Below are 22076 nucleotides of genomic sequence, written 5' to 3'. Positions count from 1 at the left end.
CAGCCTGTTTGTGTCTCTTTATATCCTTAGTTATAGGACTTCATGTAAGTTATTTTATTTATTTATTTATCCTCACCCAAGGACATTTTTCCATCGATTTTTAAGGAGAGTGGAAGAGAGAGGGAAAGACAGAGAGAGACATCAATGTGAGAGAAACATATTGATTGGTTGCCTCCTGCACGAGCCCTGACTAGGACCCCGGGCCAGGGAGGAGCCTGCAACCAAGGTACATGCCCTTGACCATAATCAAATCCAGGACCCTTAGGTCCACAGGCTGATACTTTATCCACTGAGCCAAACCGGTGAGGCAAAGACCTCATTTTATCCATTTTTGTTTTCTGGACACGGGGCCCAAGCATAGATGAGGGCCATATAAATTATTTTAAATTTTTGTTCACTTCAGTGTCCAGGCCTGAGAAGACTATAAGGTTTGGCTGGTGACAATGGTATAAAATGATAATGACATATAACAGAGGATCAGCTTGGTTAAAGGAAATGCTCAAACGCCACACATTCCAGGGAAAGATCTGCTGTGAAACAGTTCCCAGTGTTAAGCAACCAGAACAAAACCTCTCTGACTTGAGCAGGAAAGGGCTGTCCCGGAGGACAATGCTGCCATTTAGCATTAACACCTTGGAGGCAGGTTCAGGAAGCCCTGGCAGGCACTGCCACTCCCGATCACGGAATTTCTTTCACAACCGGCGCTGCCACCTTTCAGACTCTTGATTCCCAAGATTTCAATTCCAAGTCTGGAATAGGATGCATCTAACTGGACGGCCACGACACATACCTTCCTAGCTGCAAGGAAGGCTGGAAAAGCAGCTGGACATTTTGGCTTACTTAATGAAATAATCAAAAAGTGTTTACAAGATTAAATGAGATAAATATAGAGGATTTAAGCACCGTGCCTAGGATTTGATGAGTTTTCCAATGAGAGCGGTTATATTTTACATCGTTATTTGATCATGAGCTTTTTTGATGGCAAAGACCTCATTTTATTCATTTTTGTATTCTGGACACAGGGTCTGATCTCTGTGAATGTTTGCTGAATTGCATTGCTTGCCCTTGAATACAAGCTAGGTTACTACACTTGCTTCTATATCTCAATTTACTTACAGGCCTCTTTAAAACCTTTAAATAAAACATACAGTAGGTCCTCAGGTTACGTCGGAGCTCTGTTCCTAGGAGTTCAATGTGATTTTCACTGTAAGTTGGAACCCACCTACGTAAGCACCTACGTCACTCACATGGAGCACACACACAGCAGTAATGAAGTGAAACAGTAAAAAACATTTAAAAGAAAGATAACAATTCCTCACCTTTACTTGTGGCAAATAAATAATAAAAAACATAAAGCACATGTATACATACGTCAAAATGACGGAATTTTTTTTTTTAATAAATAAATGGGGGATGGCGACGTAACCACGAAACGATGTACGTCGAGTCCGATGTAACCCAAGAACTGTCTGTACTTTAAAATATAAATATGTAACAACAATAGTAATATCCATCTAATGTTTGAGTCTTTTTCCTCAAAATTATCACTAACAGAAAATTAAATTTATCCACAGGTCTTCGAGAGCGCATAAAAGCAGAAGATAACATTTTCGTCTTATCATGAAACGATTACCCGAAGGACAATTAAAGTTCTGTGTCCAACCACTGCATCTCACCTCATGGCTGCTCCTATTTTTCTCTCTGAAGTCTCTCTCTTCTCTAAAACCGGCCCGGCTTCCAATTTACCAAAGGAAACCTTTTGTAGCAGCTTGGAATGCTCCAATCGATCAGTGTTTGATAAAATATAACATCCGACTAAACTTGAAAATGTTTCAGGTGATCGGAAGCCCATTTGCCAAAGCCAGGGGGCAAAATGTTACTATATTTTATGTGGACAGATTGGGATACTATCCATGGTACACGTCACAGGGGGCTCCCGTCAACGGGGGTTTGCCCCAGAACACAAGTCTGCAAGTTCATCTGCAAAAAGTTGACCAGGATATTAATTATTATATCCCCGCTAAAGATTTTGGTGGACTCGCTGTGATAGACTGGGAGCACTGGCGGCCCCAGTGGACCCGGAACTGGGGGGAAAAGAATGTCTACAGACAGAAGTCAAGGAAGCTTGCTTCTGACAGGCTGAAGAATGCGTCCGCTACGGACATTGAATGTCTGGCTAAAGCAACCTTTGAGCAAAGTGCAAAAGCTTTCATGAAGGAAACCATCGAACTGGGGCTGAAGAGCAGACCCAATGGGCTCTGGGGTTATTATTTATATCCCGATTGCCACAATTACAATGTTGAGGCCCCCAACTATACGGGGTCATGCCCAGAAAAGGAGGTGCTAAGGAACAATGAGCTCTCTTGGCTTTGGAACAGCAGTGCTGCTCTGTACCCTGCCATCGGTGTCAGGAAATCTCTGGGAGACGGCGAAAACCTTTTGCACTTCTCGCAGTTTCGGGTGCACGAATCCATGAGGGTCTCTGCCATGACCTCCCGAGACTATGCACTGCCTGTGTTCATCTACACGAGGCTAGACTACAGAGACGAACCTTTATTCTTTCTGTCCAAGGTAAGACCCCCCTCCCCTCCTTGCCAAAGACAGGGAACCTCCTCCCTATCTCTAAAAGAGCCATTTCTGTGTTGATTCAGTTCTTTGAAGAATTCCCAATTAGTGGTCCGCTAGAAAGGAGCATACGTCCTCCTTTGACTAGTCACCCACTTAAGTTTTTAGGTAAGCGACATAAATTTTGATGATCTAATTTATTATTATTCTTTTAAGGAATGAAACAAGGAGGGACCAGGGTAAAGTGCAATGTCAGCCACTCGTGCTCCCTGCTCCCCAACTTTGTGCTCCCTTGCGATTGGCCCATTGGAAAGGGTATTGAAACGGCTGGTGGTAAACAGGTTGAAGATCAGAGAGGATGTGTGAAAACGGAGTCGTTTGCTCACCCATGTGGAAGTGCAAGGGAAGGCGCCATCTAAAATGTCAAGAGGGAAGAAAAGTGTTTTCTTTTTAATGTATAATGCCAGCTCTGAGGAAAGGTGTAAATGAGGCACAGCAATGTGAATACGCTTAACACTGCTGAACTTTATACACTTAGACATGGCTAAGACAGTTAATTGTATGTTTGTGTTTTTTAACCACAATTAATATTCTTATTTAAAGGCATAAGGGAGTTGCAAATCTGCTAAAAGTAGGTGAATTTATAGATTTAGCCATCTGGTTTATTCTCCCCCCTTGCCCCCCAACTTCCATCATAATTTATTTTTCCTAGAATTTGGATACAATTAACTATAGCAAGACAGTGCTCTATACTATTTAAGCCTCACTTTAGGTTCTTAAACTACCTCAGAATTTGTAAATGTGAATTCATATTCCAGTAAAACTAGAAAACTAAAAGTTGCCATACCAATAAATTTACTCAGTATTGATGTAACTGAAAATTTTATATGTAAAGGTATACTTTATACAATTTAGCCTTTACTTTTAAATATATTTTTATTGGTTTCAGAGAGGAAGGGAGAGGGAGCGAGAGATAGAAACATCAATGATAAGAGAGAATCATTGATCGGTTGCCTCCTGCATGCCCCCTACTGGGGATTTGAGCCCACAACCCCAGCATGTGCCCTTGACCGGAATTGAACCCGGGACTCTTCAGTCTGCAGGCCAACACTTTATCCACTGAGCCAAACCAGTTGGGGCCTTTAGAAAATAGCTTACACATAAACAAAGGTACGCTTAGTTTAGTCTTTAGAAAATAGCTTACACATAAACAAAGGTACGCTTTGCTTATCTGTCCTAACTTATTTAGTGTTATACAAACAGACCCCTTCCCATAGCTTTTATCATGTAGGAACAGATGATTCCTCCCTTTAGGACAAAGTGAAAGAAACAAAGTTCTCACCCAGAAAAAATATTAACAGAGTTATCCAATTCTAAAATATCTGCAGATATAACACCAGAAATAGGTCATGACAACTCTGAAGTCTTTTACCTAAATAGTACAATAAAAGGTTACAGTGTTGACTAAAAGAACACACAGGTTTTTCATTCAACTTTGTTTTAATGGGTCTCAAAGTTCGGTGACAGATTTTTGTTCAAGTTGTTTCCATTAAAAAATACCGATTTTAAAAGCGAATAACTTAAAAACTTCCACACACACAAAAGAACCAAGTGGTCCACAAAACATCCTCCTTTCCTTCCGAAGGTTTTCTGATGCACTGTAATCATTAACCAGTCTTCTACTATATACTTAGAGGCCTGGTGCATGGATTTGTGCACGGGGCAAGGGGAGGCGTCCCTTAGCCTGGCCTGGGCCCTCTCACAATCCAGGACCCTTTGAGGGCTGTAGCAGTGCACCAAGCGGCAGGTGGCCAGGGAGGAGCCTGAGCTGGGGGCAGGCACTGTGCCACTCATACTCAGCCTGACCCGCTGCACCTGCCACCACCACTGGGTAGCGCTGCTGCAGAGTCGGGAGAGGCTTCCACTGCCAGCCGTGAGCCTGGCTTCTGGCAGAGCAGCGCTCCCCCTGGGGGAGTTCACTGACCACCAGGGGAAAGCTCCTGCATTGAGCATCTGCCCCCTGATGGTCACTGTGCGTCAGAGCAACTGGTCGACCAGTCATTCTGGTCGTTCTGGTCATTCGGTCGTAAAGGTTGCTTAGGCTTATATATATATCCAATTGAGACAAACATTACTGAGACCGTTCTTCCACCCCTGATTGAGACTGGGGTGGCAGGTGTTGGGAATAATATTCATTTAGCTTCTGAGCTTTCTGGGCAGACTTGGTGGCTTTGCCAGCTCCAGCTGTCTTCTTGTCCACTGTTTTGATCGACACCCACAGCAACTGTCTGTCTCATGTCACGAACAGAAAAACAGCCCAGAGGAGGGTAATCAGTGAAGCTCTCGACACACATGGGCTTGCCAGGAACCACATTGACATCACTGGCCAGCTTTTTCCCAGGCGAGCAATCTTCTCCGTCAGCTCAGCAAATTTGCAAGCAACATGAGCTGTGTGACCATCCAGCACCGGTGCATAGCCAGCACTGATCTGGCCTGGGTGGCTCAGGATAATCACCTGAGCTGTGAAGCCAGCTGCTTCCCCTGGTGGGTCATTTTTGCTGTCACCAGCCACATGGCCACGGCAAACATCTTTGACAGGCACATTCTTGACATTGAAGCCCACATGGTCCCCAGGAAGAGCTTCATGGTGCATTTCAACAGGCTTCCCTTCAGTTGTAACACTGACCGGAGCAAAGGTGACCACCATGCCGGGCTTGAGAACACCAGTCTCCTCTCGGCCCACAGGGACAGGACCCATACCACCAAGTTTGTAGACATCCTGGAGGGGCAGGCGCAGGGGCTTGTCAGTTGGACCAGTTGGTGGCAGGATGCCATCCAGAGCTTTAAGCAGCGTGGTTCCACTGGCATTGCCATCTTTACGGGTGACCTTCCATCCCTTGAACCGAGGCATGTTAGCACTTGGCTCCAGCATGTGGTCACCATTCCAACCAGAAATTGGCACAAATGCCACTGTGTCAGGGTTGTAGCCAATTTTCTTAATGTAGGTGCTGACTTCTTTAACAATTTCCTCGTATCATTTCTGGCTGGAGGGCGGCTCAGTGGAATCCATTTTGTTAACACCAACCATCAGCTGTTTCACACCCACTATGTAAGCCGGAAGGGCATGCTCACGGGTCTGTCCATCCTTGGAGATTCCTGTTTCAAATCCACCACCACCGGCAGCAACATTCAGGACGGCACAGTCAGCCTGAGATGTGCCTGTAACCATATCTTTGATGAAGTCTCTGCGTCCGGGGGCATCAATGATGGTCACGTAATACTTGCTGATCTCGATTTTCCACAGGAGGTATCAGTGGTGATACCATGCTCACATTCAGCTTTCAGTTTATCCAAGACCCAGGCATACTTGAAGGAGCCCTCCCCCACCTCAGCAGCCTCCTTCTCAAAATTTTCCGATGGTTTTTTTTTTTTTTAAATATATTTACTGATTTCAGAGAGGAAGGGAGAGGGAGAGAGAGATAGAAACATCAAGGATGAGAGAGAATCATTGATTAGCTGCCTCCTGCACGCCCCCTACTGGGGATTGAACCCACAACCCGGGCATGTGCCCTTGGCCGGAATCAAACCTGGACCCTTCAGTCTGCAGGCTGACACTCTATTCACTGAGCCAAACTGACTAGGGCTCGATGGTTCTTTTGTCAGCCCCACCACATTTGTAGATCAGGTGGCCGGTAGTGATAGACTTGCCAGAATCTATGTGTCCAATGATGACGATGTTAATAGGAGCCGTCTCCTTTCCCATTGTGGGTTTGATCTGGCGGTGGTTTTCACGACACCTGTGTTCTGGTGGCAAACCCTTTGTGAAAAAGCTATCGGGTTTATTCTTGACTTTATGACCACAACTAATGAAAAGTTGGTAAGAGCAGTCTGAGTTTCTAAAATTCAGTCATACATGTCATAAATTCATTGCTAGTAGATGGTTGTGTGATCCTAGGTTAAAACTTACAAATGGAAGTTTTATTCTGTTTATTTTACGTAAGCCACACGTCACCAAAGACCTCACACAAACCATGAGGTTAACTTTTAAAATAGATCAACGTTCAGCCTAATTTCCCCTCCTCTTTTTCCCCTTGGCTACTCTAGTCACTTAAATGAAAAATTCTAGAAATGAAAACTTAAAAGTAAATGACACCCTGACCTTTGGCCTTGAATAATACTACCTAACTTTTCTGTAACGAGACTTGCTCATGTCTTCCCATTTGTGATACGATACGGTGGCACTCTAAGATATTACGGGTTCATCACACTTCTTCTTTGTCTACCATTACAGTTTCAGTTCTTCAGCATGTTTGAAACATATAAATCTATAGAGATGTTCTGAGTGTTAGGCATCGTCCGAAGGCAGAGACTCAGGAAACACTCAGGTGAGGGCTCTACCATAGCCGGTAGGTACCTGCGGAGCACAGAGAGCAGGGCTTACTCCTCAGAGGAATGGCACAAAGGTATGAGGACTTAGTACATGCTATGCCTTTGACACATGAATGAGATGAGGAAGAAAAAAACCCTCTATTGTGAATTGATATCTGTATTACCCAGGAAAATTAGCAACAAATGACAGACATCATATAGGAAGGCTTAAAAAAGTTATCTAAATCTTTACGAAATAGTGTTGACTCTGGGATTGAAAGTTAACTACCACCTTTTTCTCTGAAACTTGTTTTCCTTTTCTGTGCTTGGCTTAAATAAGTTCCTTTCTTTAGTGATAACACATTCACTTTAGGAAGAAACAATAAACTTCAAAGGACAAAGTGTTCATTTCAGTGAGGCTATTTTAGACCACTGGCACATCCTTCACATTATCCAGACGTAGAGTAAGCTACTGCATGAGCAGCTACAGCCTCAGAAAAGCACATGTTCTCTTGTGGGAAAGAAGAAGCAACAGGCAGGCTTCTTATCTAGAAGCCGTTTTCTTTGACCGTCCCAAGGGATCATTCTGTATCATTTGGAAAACTTTCTGAGTGGCAAGCTATTTTCAAATGTTTGAAGCCATCAGTTGAACCACCATTTTACTCTATCCTCCATAAAAACCTGCCCACAATTTTTAGAAACTTGATAGTTATTTATGCCAACACGTAAGTGACCAGGCATGGCTTCCATTTCTGATCTTCTCAAAGATACCTGCATTTTATAAAGAGTGTGTGTGTGTGTGTGGGTGTGTGTGTGTGTACACATGTGTAGTTAGGATTAGAAAAAAGATTAACCACCCTAGCCAGTTTGGCTCAGTGGATAGAGTGTTGGCCTGTGGACTAAAGAGTCCTGGGTTTGATTCCAGTCAAGGGCACATACCAGGGGTTGTGGGCTCAATCCCCAGTAGGGGGCATGTAGAAGGCAGCCAATCAATGATTCTCTCTCATCATTGATGTTTCTATCTCTCCCTCTTCCTTCCTCTCTGAAATCAATAAAAATATATCAAAATAAAAAGGATTTACCAATAAGTAGCAAAATGGGGCAGTATTACATGCCCTATCTACATAGCAGAAGTCTTATGAAAGTCAAATGAGAAAATAGATGTGAGAATTTGAAACACTGCAGAAATGCATTTGGTAAAGCTACCACTTTTTATCAAGCGCTCAAGCCTTACATTTGGGAGGGGGACACCTAAGAATGGGCTCCCTGTCAGTAGCCACAGCTTGAGGGAAGGGTAAAGAGCAGTAACACGTCCCATCACACAGAAGACTGCCTATATTCCTTACATATAAATACAACCTAGATATCATTTGATGTCTGCATTAAATAATAATGCAAGAAGTTCTCTTGACTGCGGATTTCAAGATGTTTTCCCCCATAATGGATTAATATTCCCCCTGGTAACACACAAAGAAAACTTATTAGTGATGTTCCAGCTCCCCACAGTGGGTACCTTACGTACTTGTGCTGTGGTTTACCAGGGACAGAAACCTGAGTGTGGGTTATGAATCTTCTGGGTGCCCATGTACTCTACTTCCAAAGACCAGGAGCAGTCCTATACCATGCTAGGATCTGGAAGATTTGTTGCTATTATGTCCTTTGCTTTTTCTCTTTTTATTTGAAAGAGAGAGAGAGAGAGAGAGAGAGAGAGAGAGAGAGAGAGAGAGAGAGAGAGAGAGAGAAAGGAAGGGAGAGGAAAAACATCAATTTGTGTGCATTCATGCATTCATTGGTTGATTCTTGTATGTGCCCTGACTGGAGATTGAATCTGTAACCTTGCATATCAGGACAATGCTCTACCAAATGACCCAGGACTTTGCTTTTTCTTTATTTCTCCTTTCATGTGACATCACTCAGATGGTCCCAATCTACTCCCAGAGGCACCTTAACTATGACTTCCCTGAGTAGTGCCCTTGCTTTTTTGATCCCCAAAACAGCTATTCTCTGACTCATTCAGAACCCTGCTCTCCGCAAGGTGATGGTAAGCTAATTTGGTACAGAAATTTCCATTAACTTCTGCTACTTCCTCCTTATCTCCAGTCAACATGTACATGAAAACTTGCCATTTTGAATAAGCCCCAATAAACTCTCTCTGATAATGACACTGAAGAGAGAAGAAATATTCTCTCCTGATAGCAACCTCACAAAGTGTGGCTTTCATGACAAACTTTTGTAGTTCCCTTACTTAATATGGATCAATAACCTATAAATACAAAATGTAAATGCTGTCTCCTCCTCCCTCTAATGACAATGCCACAACCCAAAGGGATTTATGGGCTATTTCTGGTTTTTAGTCCAGCATGTAAGAATCTTGAAAGCTACCACTTCATCTTAACAAAATGAAAAATCAACTCCTCTTGGAGTCATAAGGGCTGTGTTCTTGGAGGGCTGCCCTCAAAATTGGAGAGACAGATGGGTGAATGTAGAGAATCCCAACTCACCACATCAAAACCTGTGAGCAGAGATTTCTGCAGGCACCCCTGCTGTATGGAGTAGGGAAAGCTGAACTGTGACGGATAATCGCTAGGGGTTCTGTGTGGACAGGCCTGAGAGATTAAAAACTCTAGGGACTCAAGCATGGGTCATGGGGAGAGGGGTACACTTATGTGAGTATTACCTCCAGGAGCGCATCAGGTTCTCACCATGAACATCAGACACAAGTCCCCACATGCATCTGGCAGGCAGAGGAGAAATGGAAACATATTGTGTGTGTGTGTGTTTTTGTTTGTTTGTTTTCTATGTCTCTGGATCTATTTTATTCATTAGTTTACTTTGTTCATAGATTCCACATATGAGTGAGATCATGTGATACTTGTCTTTCTCTGACTGGCTTATTTAGCTTAGCATAATACTCTCCAGGTCTATACTGGAATTTTTATTTTTTTAATTTTTATTTTATTTATTATTATTTTAAAAAATAATTCCTTATTGTTGAAGGTATTACATATGTCCCCCTTTTCCCCCCATTGACCCCCTTCAGCCCCTCCCTCTCCCCCTCCCCCCAGGCCCTCACTAATCCATTGTCTGTATCCATGGACCATGCACACATGCATTCAAGGTCCTGGTTGATTACCTCCCCCCCCCCCCCACCCACCCCACACACACCCCTATACACGCCCTTTTCCTTGGAGCTTCTGCACTCTAATGGGAACATTTTGAATACTCCGGAGCTTTCTGTTCTTAACAGAGTGCACTCTCAGGAGAAACTATTCAACCAGAGCCAAACCTACCTGGGTCTTATCAGAGCCTAACTGATCTGGGGGAAGAGAAGTACTCACCTTCAGCTGGCTCTAGCCTTCCGCTTAGAAGAAGGGAAATACCAAACTCCAGCCCCATTTAGCCAGCCTGTCCCACCTAAGATGGGGAAAAGCATTTGTGAAGTTCACAATCTAGAGATAGTCTCACTAAAGACAGACCTAATCATAGCACTGTAAACCCTTCCATTTCCCCCACACCTTACTAGCACATTACTAAAGCCTGTTCATCGTAGTTCCTTTTACCCAGTGTGAGCTATATGCCCATCAAGAAAAATTAAATCATGTCTAGCTATCAAGAAAAAAAATTACAAGACATACTAAAAGGCAAAAGCACAATGTGAAGAGACAGAGTAAGCCGCAGAACCAGACACAGATGGCAGGGTGTTGGAAGGAGTGGACCAGGAATTTAATATGCTGAGGATTTATATGCTAAGGATTCTATTGGATAAAGTAGACTGCATGCAAGAACAGATGAACAAGGTTAGCAGAAAGAAGGAAATTCTACGAAAGAACCAGAAAGAAATGTTAGAGGTAAAAAACACTGTAGCAGAAATGAAGAGTGTCTTTATGACTGAGAAAAGAGTCTTTGCGCTTCAGGGTATCTGAATAGAAGCTTCCAAAACTGAAAAGGAAAGCAAATAAAGACTAAAACAAAACAAAACAAAACAAAACAAAAAAAGCAGAACAGAATATCCAGGGTAGCTGAGATAGCTGAAAAAGGTGTATCATACACTTGACAATTCATAGAAGGCCTTTGGGGGAATTTGGGCCCCACAGATCACATCATGACATCATGCGAGTATGGCATCACTGTATTCAGGGAAGTTTCAAAGTGAGTAAGAGGGAAGAGCTCTGGGCTCTGATGTCTTTGCCAAAAAAGGCCATGGACAGGCTTCATTCGGGGCACTTACACTATCTCACTTGAGCCTCACAAAATCTGCCCTTCCTGTCATGTGAGTGCTGACCTGTTCAGCAGACGCTATGGACATTGCAAATGGAAATGGATATGAGCCTGAAAGACAAATTACTTTAAACCAAAATCATTTTTCTTTTTGAAAATTTCCAGAAAATCATCCAGGAAAAAAAAAAAAACCACTTTAAAAATTGAGATTGCAAAACCATTAATTTGAGTGGTATCAGATAAAAGTATCAGATAAGGAGACTTATTTTTTAAGTATTGATCCTATATAATAAAAGCCTAATATGCTAAGTGTCTGGTCATCCATTCAACCAATATGCTAATGTAATGTGCTAATGTAGTGTAATATGCTAATGATATGCTAAGGCTGCTCAACTACTCGCTATGACATGCACTGACCACCATTAGGGCAGATGCTCTGACTGGTGGGTTAGCTTGCTGCTGGGGTCTGGCCAATTGGGACTGAGTGAGATGGGCTGGACACACCCTGGAGCCCTTCTGCATTCTGTCCCTGGCCCCGATCATGCACAGTTGGGGTCCCTCGGCCTGGCCTACACCCTATCTCAATCTGGGACTCCTCAGGGGATGTCAGTTTCTGCCTGATCCCACAGGCCAGGCCGAGGGACCCCCAACTGGTGTACAAATTCGTGCACCGGGGCTCTAGTATTAATATAAAATGTCCCAGGCAAAATATAGCTTAAAGTTCTGCTTTTCTTTGCCACCAAATCACCGAATTACATCTTCCAGCATATATAACTGATGGGGGACTATTTTATAATTTAACAAACTTATTTAGGAAACCTGCTGTAGGAACTTCATTTAGGAAACCAGCTGCATACATTCAACTCTGAATTTCCCTCGGAGATCAAGTGATCCGTGTTCATCTTTAAACACTAAAATGATGATCATTTAGGGTTACAAAACCACATTCTCCCTGCTGAAATTCCGTTTTCATCTATCTTAACCATATTGACAAATCTTTCGTCAGGCCTACTAGAACTTGAGGAGTCATCAGTAAAGTTTATTGAGACAGGTACTCTGATATTAAACACAAATGATTTCAGGGACCAGATAGAAGGGCCAGACCCATCAGATCCTGCAGCTCCTCCATACTGCGCTCCTTTGCCTGATCCTGGGATCCAAATGATGCAAAATCCTCCCAGTCACTGCAGAGTCGACGCTCTCAGTGGAGTGTTGCAAATGGAAAAGGTAGCTTAGCGAAGAGAAAGCTGAGCCATTCCTCACATTTGGAGAAGGAAAACTTTTGGATTCTGTTTCTGGGTCCTATACATATAGCAGGTTCCATGAAACCACCTTTGGTGGCTGTTTAAAGGCTACTTGCCTTCAAAATAATATCTTGTTGGACTAAGTGTAAGTGTTTCTTTAAAAATAGTTAATAGGTTTGTCCACAGGCTTATAGAGTGTTAATTTCTGAGCGTTGGGTCTTTCAACATTTTCATTATCCTGAGAAAATAGAAAATAGTTTCATCCTATTAGACTGAACTCAGCCTCCAATCCTAATTCCTGGCATGTTGTCTTATATTCAAATGGATGATGAAGTCTACTCTCTTCCATCTAGCAAGATCTAATCAGGACCATTGGAGAAAGTGCTGCCTTGGGAGCTGCAGGCATTGTTATTTGGGGAGACATGAATTTAACTTCATCCAAGGTAAGACAGTACCTCGAAGGACTAGTTCATGTTGTTTAAATAATTTGCTCTGTTTTCCTAAACTCACTAATCAGAGGTCTCATGGCTTTCCCAGTAAACCGGCTTTAGAAAAAAAGTCCAAACTAGTGCCTGATACACAGAAGGAGCTCAATAAATATTAACTTATATTAAAGACAAGAGGCCCAGTGCACAAATTTTCATGCACTGGGAGGGGGGTAGCCATCAGCCTGGCCTGCCCCCTCTCACAGTCCGGGAGCCCTCAGGGGATATCCTACTGACGGCTTAGGCCAGCTCCCCCTCTTTGGGAGGTGACTGGGATGATCAGGGGAAGGTGCTGCCCCCATCACCCCACTGCTGCTGCCACTGCCTGTGGCGGTGGCTGCGAGGCCTGAGCTCTGGACCTTGCAGCTGCCAGGCTCACAGCTGCCTGAGTCCATGGCCGCTGTGAGCCAACAACTGCCTGAGCCCTGTGCCTCGCAGCCACTGTGGCTTTGTCCGGATGGACATCCAGATGGATGTCTGGAAGATGTCTGCCCTAATTTGCATATCACCCTTTTATTAGTATAGATAGTAATAAGGAAGGTGGGGGAGGGTGGGTGGGTGGGAGGTAATCAATCAAAGACCTGTATGCATATATACATAACCCATGGACCTTAGGGTGCTGAAGGGGTTAGTAGGGGAAAAAGGGGGCATATGTGATACTTTCAACAATAAAGAATTATTTTTTAAAAGATAGTAATAAAAATACTGATATTTGTTGAATGTTTATTATGTGCTAAGATTGTGCTAAGTGCTTTTTTGTTTTGGCTTGCTCACTTATTAATCATAATAACCTTTATGAGGTAGGAGCTACTATCCTTATTTGCAGCTGATGAAATAAGAAGAAATCTGAGGTAATAGCTAGTTATTCTAGTTAGTGGTGGAGCTGGCATTAACCACACACAGTTTCACTCTGCATTCAACAATCACATAAAATATGTTATATCTTATTTTGAGAAATAGAAACAGATGGTAACTTTTTAAAAAAATATATATTTTATTGATTTTTCACAGAGAGGAAGGGAGAGAGATAGAGAGTTAGAAACATTGATCAGCTGCCTCCTGCACATCTCCTACTGAGGATGTGCCTGCAACCCAGGTACATGCCCTTGACCGGAATCGAACCTGGGACCTTTCAGTCCGCAGGCCGACGCTCCATCCACTGAGCCAAACCGGTTTCAGCAATGGTAACTTTTTAATCCTCACACTGAAGTTATTTTTCCTGTAGGGAGAAATCAGCTGAAAATTAATAACATTTAAAATAAGACTTATATGGCTCTTCAAATTTCTCCCAGCTCAGACGCTATTTACTCCAAGAAGTCTTCCTACTTTTTCCTAATCCACATTAATCACAATCTCTCCTGTATTTCCAGGTGTTGTGTGTTTATATCACTGTAGTGCAATGTATTTTGTCTTAACTTGTATCCTCAGCAACTTTTGTTAAATTGAATTTTTTGAATGTTCACAATCACCTGATATTCTTCAAATTTCATAGCCTCAACCTGTTGTTACTAAGATATTGTCCATAAAAGTATTTGTGACAACATAAGGTTAAAAGTCTCCTCTATCCACATATGAGAACTAGGTAAAAACGGACAGAATTAATTCCTGTCTCTCCAGGTATGACATTTCCCCTCCAGCCCTTGTGGCTCACGAGAAGAGCTAGATAAGGAAGCTGACTGCACAAACCGGCTGGCCTCTACTTAGAACCATAATAGGAGACACACACACACACACACACACACACACACACCCCTAGTCAGCTTCTAGGCTTTGCCCTATTTGAATTGTGTACAGACAACTAGAACCCAGGAGAACAGATATTTGAGCATCATTAACAGGAGCATCCAGAAGGCTAGACAGTCAACAATAAATTCATAGAATATGATGCTTCAGGTTCTAACACAACCACGAAAGGCACCACAGGCCTGAAAGGTGCAGGAGAACAGCAGTTGCGGCGTGGTTTCTAATCTAGGTCTGTTCCTCTTTGTCTCACACCCATCAAGTTGGGAACTAGGAGGAAGAAAAAGGGTATAAACTGGAAGAAGGCAAGGCCACATCAGCTAACTCTGGAGCCCGTTTACAAGTTCAGTTGTTAGCGCTTCTGTCCCATTCTCCATCTCCTGTCCCTTTACTTCTCCCCCTTTCTGGTCTGGGTCCCCTGTGCTATCTGCCTGAGCAACTGGAACCAAGCTGTCAGGGTTCATGTGATGTTTTCTGGACCTAGAATGCTCTAACCCTATCAGTACCAAAAACAAAACAAAACACACACAACCCAAAAAACAAACAAACAAACAAACAAACAACCCCCACACACTAAAAGCTGTTTGTTTCCACATGTCTAGGGCAACTGTACAAAGGTGAAGCGGTTTGTGAGTTCCGATTTAGGAAGCTACATCGTCAACGTGACCAGAGCCGCTGAGATATGCAGCCTTCACCTCTGCAGGAATAACGGGCGATGCATACGGAAGGCGTGGAAAGCGCCGGATTACCTCCACTTGAACCCTGCAAGTTACCACATAGCGGCCTCTGAGGACGGGGAATTTCATGTGGAAGGGGAAGCATCCGATGCAGACCTGGCAGGGCTGGCGGAGAAGTTCTCCTGTCATTGTTACCAGGGATACGAAGGGGCTGACTGCAGGGACAAGGAGGCGGCTGGCACCTGCTCTGGGGTTTCCCCTTTCCCGGGCTCACTGGCAGCACTGTGTCTGCTGGCTTTAGCGGGTTTTGCGAGCATCTGACTGCGAGAGAACTGAGGGTAAAGGGACTTGTGTGGTCTCTAGCGCAGTCATTTAGGAAAGAGATGAAACCTACAACAATCTTTCTCTTGTGAAACCCACTGAGAGGTATTAAAGGTAGACATGATGGATGTCACTTAACAGAAATAGTAACATAGCACTCACTCTCTTTAGCTTCACTTTAGCTAAGAAACCAGACCCAGGAGTAAAAATCAACGCACTCTTTTTCCTTATGGGAAAAAGTTTAAGTTGTTTTTAAACTAGAGCTAGTATATTTTAGTCTTTATATGAGCATAATATATATGTAAAAGTATACCTATACATATTAAATTACTGATTTCAAAGACGGGTTTGCCAACTAGCAATTTAGAGGAGAGACAGATGACTAGGTGATCATCTGATTCAACAAACAGCGTCCCCTCAGGCGTGACCTGGCCATCTGGTCCCCGGAAGAGGTCAAGTGAGAGTCCCTGTTCAGCCTGCGCTTCCAACAAGGTTTCTACTCCCTCCTGGGCTCCTGGAGCGAAGAGCCAGCTCCTGGTGTGGCTTCTCATGTGGGTTCAGGGACTGAGGCAAGGGGAGCTGTTCCCAACGTGATGCACAGGCATCGTTTCCAATAGGGACCCCTCTTACCCACTGGAGCCCCTCCCTCACAGACCCTGGTGACCTAAACTCTGGGAAAGGCTTTAGGGCTGTGGTTCTCAACCTTCCTAATGCCGCGACCCTTTAATACAGTTCCTCATGTTGTGGTGACCCCCAATTTCGTTGTTACAAATTGAACATAATTAAAGCATAGTGATTAATCACAAAAACAATATGTAATTATGTGTTTTCCGATGGTCTTAGGCGACCCTTGTGAAGGGGTCGTTCGACTCCCAAAGGGGTCGCGACCCACAGGTTGAGAACCACTGCTTTAGGGTACTATTCATGCTCACCTAGGCTGACCTTGCCTAGATCCGGAAGCTTGAGTCTTGTGAATGAAAATGCAGTTGGTGTCTTTTGCAGAAGACTTATTTGCACCAAATTTCTTTTAAAAAGAAATATATATATATATATATATATATATATATATATATATATGTTATTGATTTTAGAGAGGAAGAGAGAGATAGGAACATCAATGATGGGAGCGAATCACTGATTGGCTGCCCCCTACACACCCCACATAAGGGACTGAGTCTGCAACCCAGTCATGTGCCCTGACCGTGAATCAAACCGTGACCTCCAGGTTCTTAGGTTGATGTTTAACCACTGAGCACGCCAGCCAGGCTCTTTTTACTGATTGACATAGAATCATAACCCACAAGTACAGTGATCCTGGTTTTAGGCAGTCAGTGCTTTTTTCTGACTGCATGGAATAAAAACTGTTAATTACTTAACTAATCTACTAACAATGTAGCCTGAGCTCTCCTAATCTAAATATCATTTACCTTTAAAAATACCAAGGTCTCTTAGGAAAACCTCTGATTCCTGGCCTGAGAGAGGGAAACCTACAAGATGAGTCTGTAACATCTTTTTATTCCATACAGCAAGGATGCTATCAATGATCACTAAGACTGTACAAAAATGCTCACTCGTTAACTTACAGTCAGTCTTCTACTGACAGAGAGGAAAAATTTGAAAAATAACTAAAGAAATCGCTGCAGTGGGTTGAAATGCATTAATTATAGTAAAACCATGAGGTCAAAATGGTTCAAGAGGAAAAACCTTGATTGACCACCTTTGAAGAATCTAAAGGAACCAACTCATTACTCTGAAAACAGGTAAATAAAAGAAAAGAATCAACCATTTATCATACACTTTCTATATGAACTATATCTCAGGGTAACCAAATAGTGGAGGAAGGGAAATTTCTTCTTGTTAAAACCAATGACTGAAGAAGGTATGACAGAATATAACCATTTTGCAGTTTCTATGAATTAATGGATCTAGGCACTGATTCTCAGTGGCTGCTAACATCACACAAAAAGATAAAACCAGACATTACAAACCACCTAATTGAAGTAGCTGTCAGCATCAGTTAAGAAGAAATCCTTATAAAAATCAAACTGAAATCTGATCTGCCTCTACCAATTCACAGAAAACATAAGAAACAAAGAAATATATAAAACAACACATCAAGGGTGTAATGATCAAAATTCAGATCCTAGGGACCTCTACAGGACAAATAAGAGTTGTTGCCCTAGCTGGTTTAGCTCAGTGGCTAGAGTGTTGGCCTGTAGACTGAAGAGTCTTGGGTTCGATTCTGGTCAAGGGTGTATATCCGGGTTGCGAGTTTGATCCCCAGAAGAGGGCATACAGAAGGCAGCCAATCAATGATTCTCTTTTACCATTGATGTTTTTATCTCTTTCTCCCTTTCCCTTCCTCTCTGAAATCAATATATATATATATATATATATATATATATACACACACACACACACACACACACATATATATATATATATGTATATATATATTAAGTTGGTTTTATCAACAAACAAATGCAAAAAAAAATCAAGGAGAAATAAAGAACTTTTATGTATATCAACATGGGGCTTGCTAAATAAATTATAGTACATTTGTACAAAGAGATAACATTTAGTTTTAAAAAGAATTGAGAAAGTTCTCTATATGCTGATGTCAAAAGATGTTTTGCCCTGGCTGGTGTGGCTCAGTTGGTTGAGCGTTGTTTGTGCATGGAGAGGTCGCTGGTTTGATTCCCAGTCAGGGCACATGCCCAGTTATAAGTTCAATCTCCAGTCTGGGTACATATGAGGGCAAACGATTGCTGTTTCTCTCTCAAATTGATGTTTCTCTCTCTCCTAAAAAAAAAAAAAAAAAATCAATAAAGACATTAAAAAAAGTTGTCTAAAATACAACTATTGTTTAGATGTTATTGTGACTAGTACTTAATATTGAGGAAAACTCCTAATCTAATACATTAGAAAAGTATTTCAAATCATATTTTAGAACAACTTCCTGGGTATGGCTAAACAAATCTAAAGTTTCTTAAGCATCTACTGCAGCGGTTCTCAACCTGTGGGTCGAGACCCCTTTGGGGGTCGAACGACCCCTTCACAGGGGTCGCCTAAGACTATCGGAAAACACATATATAATTACATATTGTTTTTGTGATTAATCACTGTGCTTTAATTATGTTCAATTTGTAACAATGAAAATACATCCTGCATATCAGATATTTACATTACGATTCATAACAGTAGCAACATTACAGTTATGAAGTAGTAACGAAAATAATTTTATGGTTGGGGGACACCACAACATGAGGAACTGTATTAAAGGGTCGTGGCATTAGAAAGGTTGAGAACCACTGATCTACTGGTTATGGAACTCTAAGGGATACTGATAGAGACACCATAAGCGATTGACCAACTATAGCCTCATCAAGGAAGCCACTACTAAGCCATGCATATGACACATAAAGTCATGTATCATGCTGTCGATTTTTTGTATATTTTCTTATTCTGAGCTTTGAGCAGCAGCCCTGTTATGTTATTATAATTTAAAATGATAGAATAAAATTTAATGGGAAAATATTGTTTCAAAGTGAATGTTAGTGGTATGCTTTTTATTTCTACCAGAGAATTAAATATATAAACTTACTGCTTCCTTTGTCTTTAATGCTAACCTTAAAACATTGAAAATTTTTTAATGTTACTGAACATTCATCTATGAACTTGACACTGTGTTCTTCTCTGTGGGACCAGGAACCATCAATGTTTCACTTTAAGTTTCACTTTAATTGTAGGAACTTGGAATGGAGTACTCTGTTCACTGGACCTGGGAAGTAAAAGTCTTAGGTCATCATTGAGACCACTCATCGCATTTGTTCTGTTCAGACAGAGAAAAGTAATTTTCTGCAATGAAATTTATTGCTACCCCAAAGTAACTAACAGTTCTCTTGTCAAGGAAAAATGGATAGAAAATGTTGTATTCCTAACGTACCACCTGTTGCACTGTTTGTGCACCTAAATGTAACAGGGTTCTATACGCTTTCACTTAGGAACATTTGCTGATTTTAATTTGCGCGTATACTTACAACCTATTTTCCCTTTGGACTTAAGAAATGTGCCATTATTCCCTACTTAAAATTGTTAATTTATTTTGCCCTCTGGAGGCAGATGGTCCTAGAAGACTCTGCTCTACAAAGAATGAAGGGAGATTGTCAATCTCACTATTTGATGACTCCTCCCCCCCCCACCCCCCGCCCCCTAAGGAAACACTAATACATACATGGGCATGCCTGGGGTGACAACTGGGAGAGGGCAGCCTTAAAAAAGGTAGTACTCTGTGCCAGAGAAGTGTTAGTTTTTAAAAGAACCATAAGATTCTTTCAAATGCTCTCAGCTTGACACTTACCTTACAGGATTAAAGGTTCTTTCACAAGAGGATTGCGAAAGACATTTCCGTAGTGGTGCTAAAGCATCCTACAAGAAGAAATAGACCGAGATGCTAACGAGAGTCACTATCAGGGGCTAGTTTCCGGTTATGCCAGAAATATGATAAAGGTATCCCTTAGTAGTAAGGATGAAAAACTAAATTCTGTGTTCCTTAACCAAGACCAAGTGTCCCCTTTACAATCCATTATCTCTTTCCACAGACTCCCAAGATGTACATCTACAGATACTTCCTTGGCCTTCAACTTTCTGAAAATGGACTTTCCCAATAACTTTGGCACCATCAGGCCTGACTATGTAAATCCAGAAAGAGGTGAAGGAGAGGAGAAAACAAATTATTCATGAGTGATTAGGTCAAATGCTGGGTTTGAACTTCTCTATTTTTTCCCTTCATTGACCCCTGACTCACAGATTGTTAACAGCCACCTGATCCCCAACGTCCCTCTATTGTCTGTTCTACACCCCTTTCCCAGCTTCCTCTCTTCCCTCCCTCCCATTCATTCAGCACCGTTTGCTTCTAGTGGCCTTCCTTGGAAACCCGGTATGATCAGGCAAACGCTGTCCTCTGCAGGACTTTATGTGAAATTGCAACCTTTCTTGGCTTCCTGCCCTTCTCCTGCTTCTTTAATTCTCTTAAGAGTTTTTTTCTGGTAAAACTTCCTTAATAAATCTCTTGCACACGAAACCTCATGTTAGGGTCTACAACTGGGGGACCTGACCATTTATTCTCCAAATATTTAGAAACAAACATAGAAAAGTTTGTGTTTTGCACGGAAACAATAGCCTGGACAAGTCAAAGCACAAACTGGAAAAAGATGTTTGGTACTTATAACAAAGGGCTAATTCCCTTAATATGTAAAGAGTTCTTAAGCAAATCAATTCAAAGTGACCCAAACCTAACATGGGAAAAGGACATGAACATTAAAATCACAGTAAAGAAAGTATGACTAGCGTAATTTCTCAAAATAAAATAAATTATGATTAAAATGACAATGAGATACCATTTTTACATTATTTAACGAAGTATGATAATAGAGTATCAGCTTGGTTGGGGGAAATAAAACTCAACTTGTAGAGGAAGTGTTAACTGATACAATCTCTTTGAGAGTTAGCATTGTATATTATACTTTAAAGTGGAAATGGTTTGCCTTTTCAACACTAATTGCTCTTTTTCTCACTCTTCATTTTAAATTCTGTAATGACATTTGCTAGTGTCTGAATGTTTGTGTCCCCTCAAAATCCATAGGTTAAAATTCTAATGCCTGATGTGATGGTATCAGGAGGTGCGGCCATTCAGAGGAAACTTAATGAATGGAATGAATACCTTTCTCTTTGTTTAAATATATTTTTATTGATTTCAGAGAGGAAGGGAGAGGTAGAGAGTGATGGAAACATCAATGATGAGAATCATTGATCGACTGCCTCCTGCACACCTACAACTTGGGCATGTGCCCTTGACCAGAATCGAACCCCGGACCCTTCAGTCCACAGTCCGATGCTCTATCCACTGAGCCAAACCAGCTAGGGCTGGAATGAATACCTTTCTAAAGAGGCCCCAGTGAGCCCCCTAGGCCCTTCCACATGAGAAGATACAACAAGAAGTCTGCAGCTCAGAAGAGGGCCCTCACCGCTGTTTCTAAGTCACCCAGTTTGTGGTCTTTGTTACAGCAGCCCAAGTGGACTAAGACAGCATTTGTCACTCTGAAATTATTCATTTATTTGCTTATCTTCTGTTTCCTAGAATGGAAGCTCCAAAAGAGCAGAGCCTGGTCTATGTGGTGTCGTCCATGCCTCCACTTCGCATGCAATAAATACTCCATTTACAATGGTTGAGTCAGTAAATTAAGTGGTTGGAACCTGTGGTATGGTTTGAGATGCCCAGCGACTCTAGCACATCTCTTTCATATTCTTCTGCAGTGTCAGAAATTCTCAATTAGGCAATCAGTGAAGACAGTGAGGGAGTCCATCAAACAATTATACCATCAAATCTAAATAGAAGTAAATTACCTAAGGAATTGGAGTGAGAGAGAAGTAAATTTTAACAGAGACATGGTTCCAGC

General features: G+C 42.1%; 1 protein-coding gene and 1 pseudogene across 1 annotated transcript; one reads left to right on the top strand and one right to left on the bottom strand.

Annotated features, from left to right (window-relative positions):
* Positions 1-1620: 1620 nt before the first annotated feature.
* Positions 1621-15618, top strand: HYAL4 (hyaluronidase 4). The gene is made up of 3 exons (XM_036328801.1): positions 1621-2571; positions 12749-12838; positions 15223-15618. The coding sequence occupies exons 1-3, from the start codon at positions 1621-1623 to the stop codon at positions 15616-15618; spliced, it is 1437 nt and encodes a 478-aa protein (XP_036184694.1).
* On the bottom strand, positions 4697-6328 carry LOC118666537 (annotated as a pseudogene).
* Positions 15619-22076: the final 6458 nt, after the last annotated feature.

Source organism: Myotis myotis, unplaced genomic scaffold (assembly GCF_014108235.1).
Source record: "Myotis myotis isolate mMyoMyo1 unplaced genomic scaffold, mMyoMyo1.p scaffold_m19_p_11, whole genome shotgun sequence".
NCBI lineage: Eukaryota > Metazoa > Chordata > Mammalia > Chiroptera > Vespertilionidae > Myotis > Myotis myotis.
The sequence above is the reverse complement of the archived record's forward strand: the minus strand, read 5'-3'. Positions and strand labels throughout refer to the sequence as shown.

What these genes read in the sequence shown, in the direction of transcription:
- HYAL4 (XM_036328801.1), top strand. Translation starts at nt 1,621, where the DNA reads ATGAAACGATTACCCGAAGGACAATTAAAGTTCTGTGTCCAACCACTG. An exon ending in CTTTATTCTTTCTGTCCAAG is followed by an intron (nt 2,572 to 12,748) that starts GTAAGACCCCCC and finishes TCTTCCATCTAG; the next exon opens with CAAGATCTAATCAGGACCAT. An exon ending in TGAATTTAACTTCATCCAAG is followed by an intron (nt 12,839 to 15,222) that starts GTAAGACAGTAC and finishes CCACATGTCTAG; the next exon opens with GGCAACTGTACAAAGGTGAA.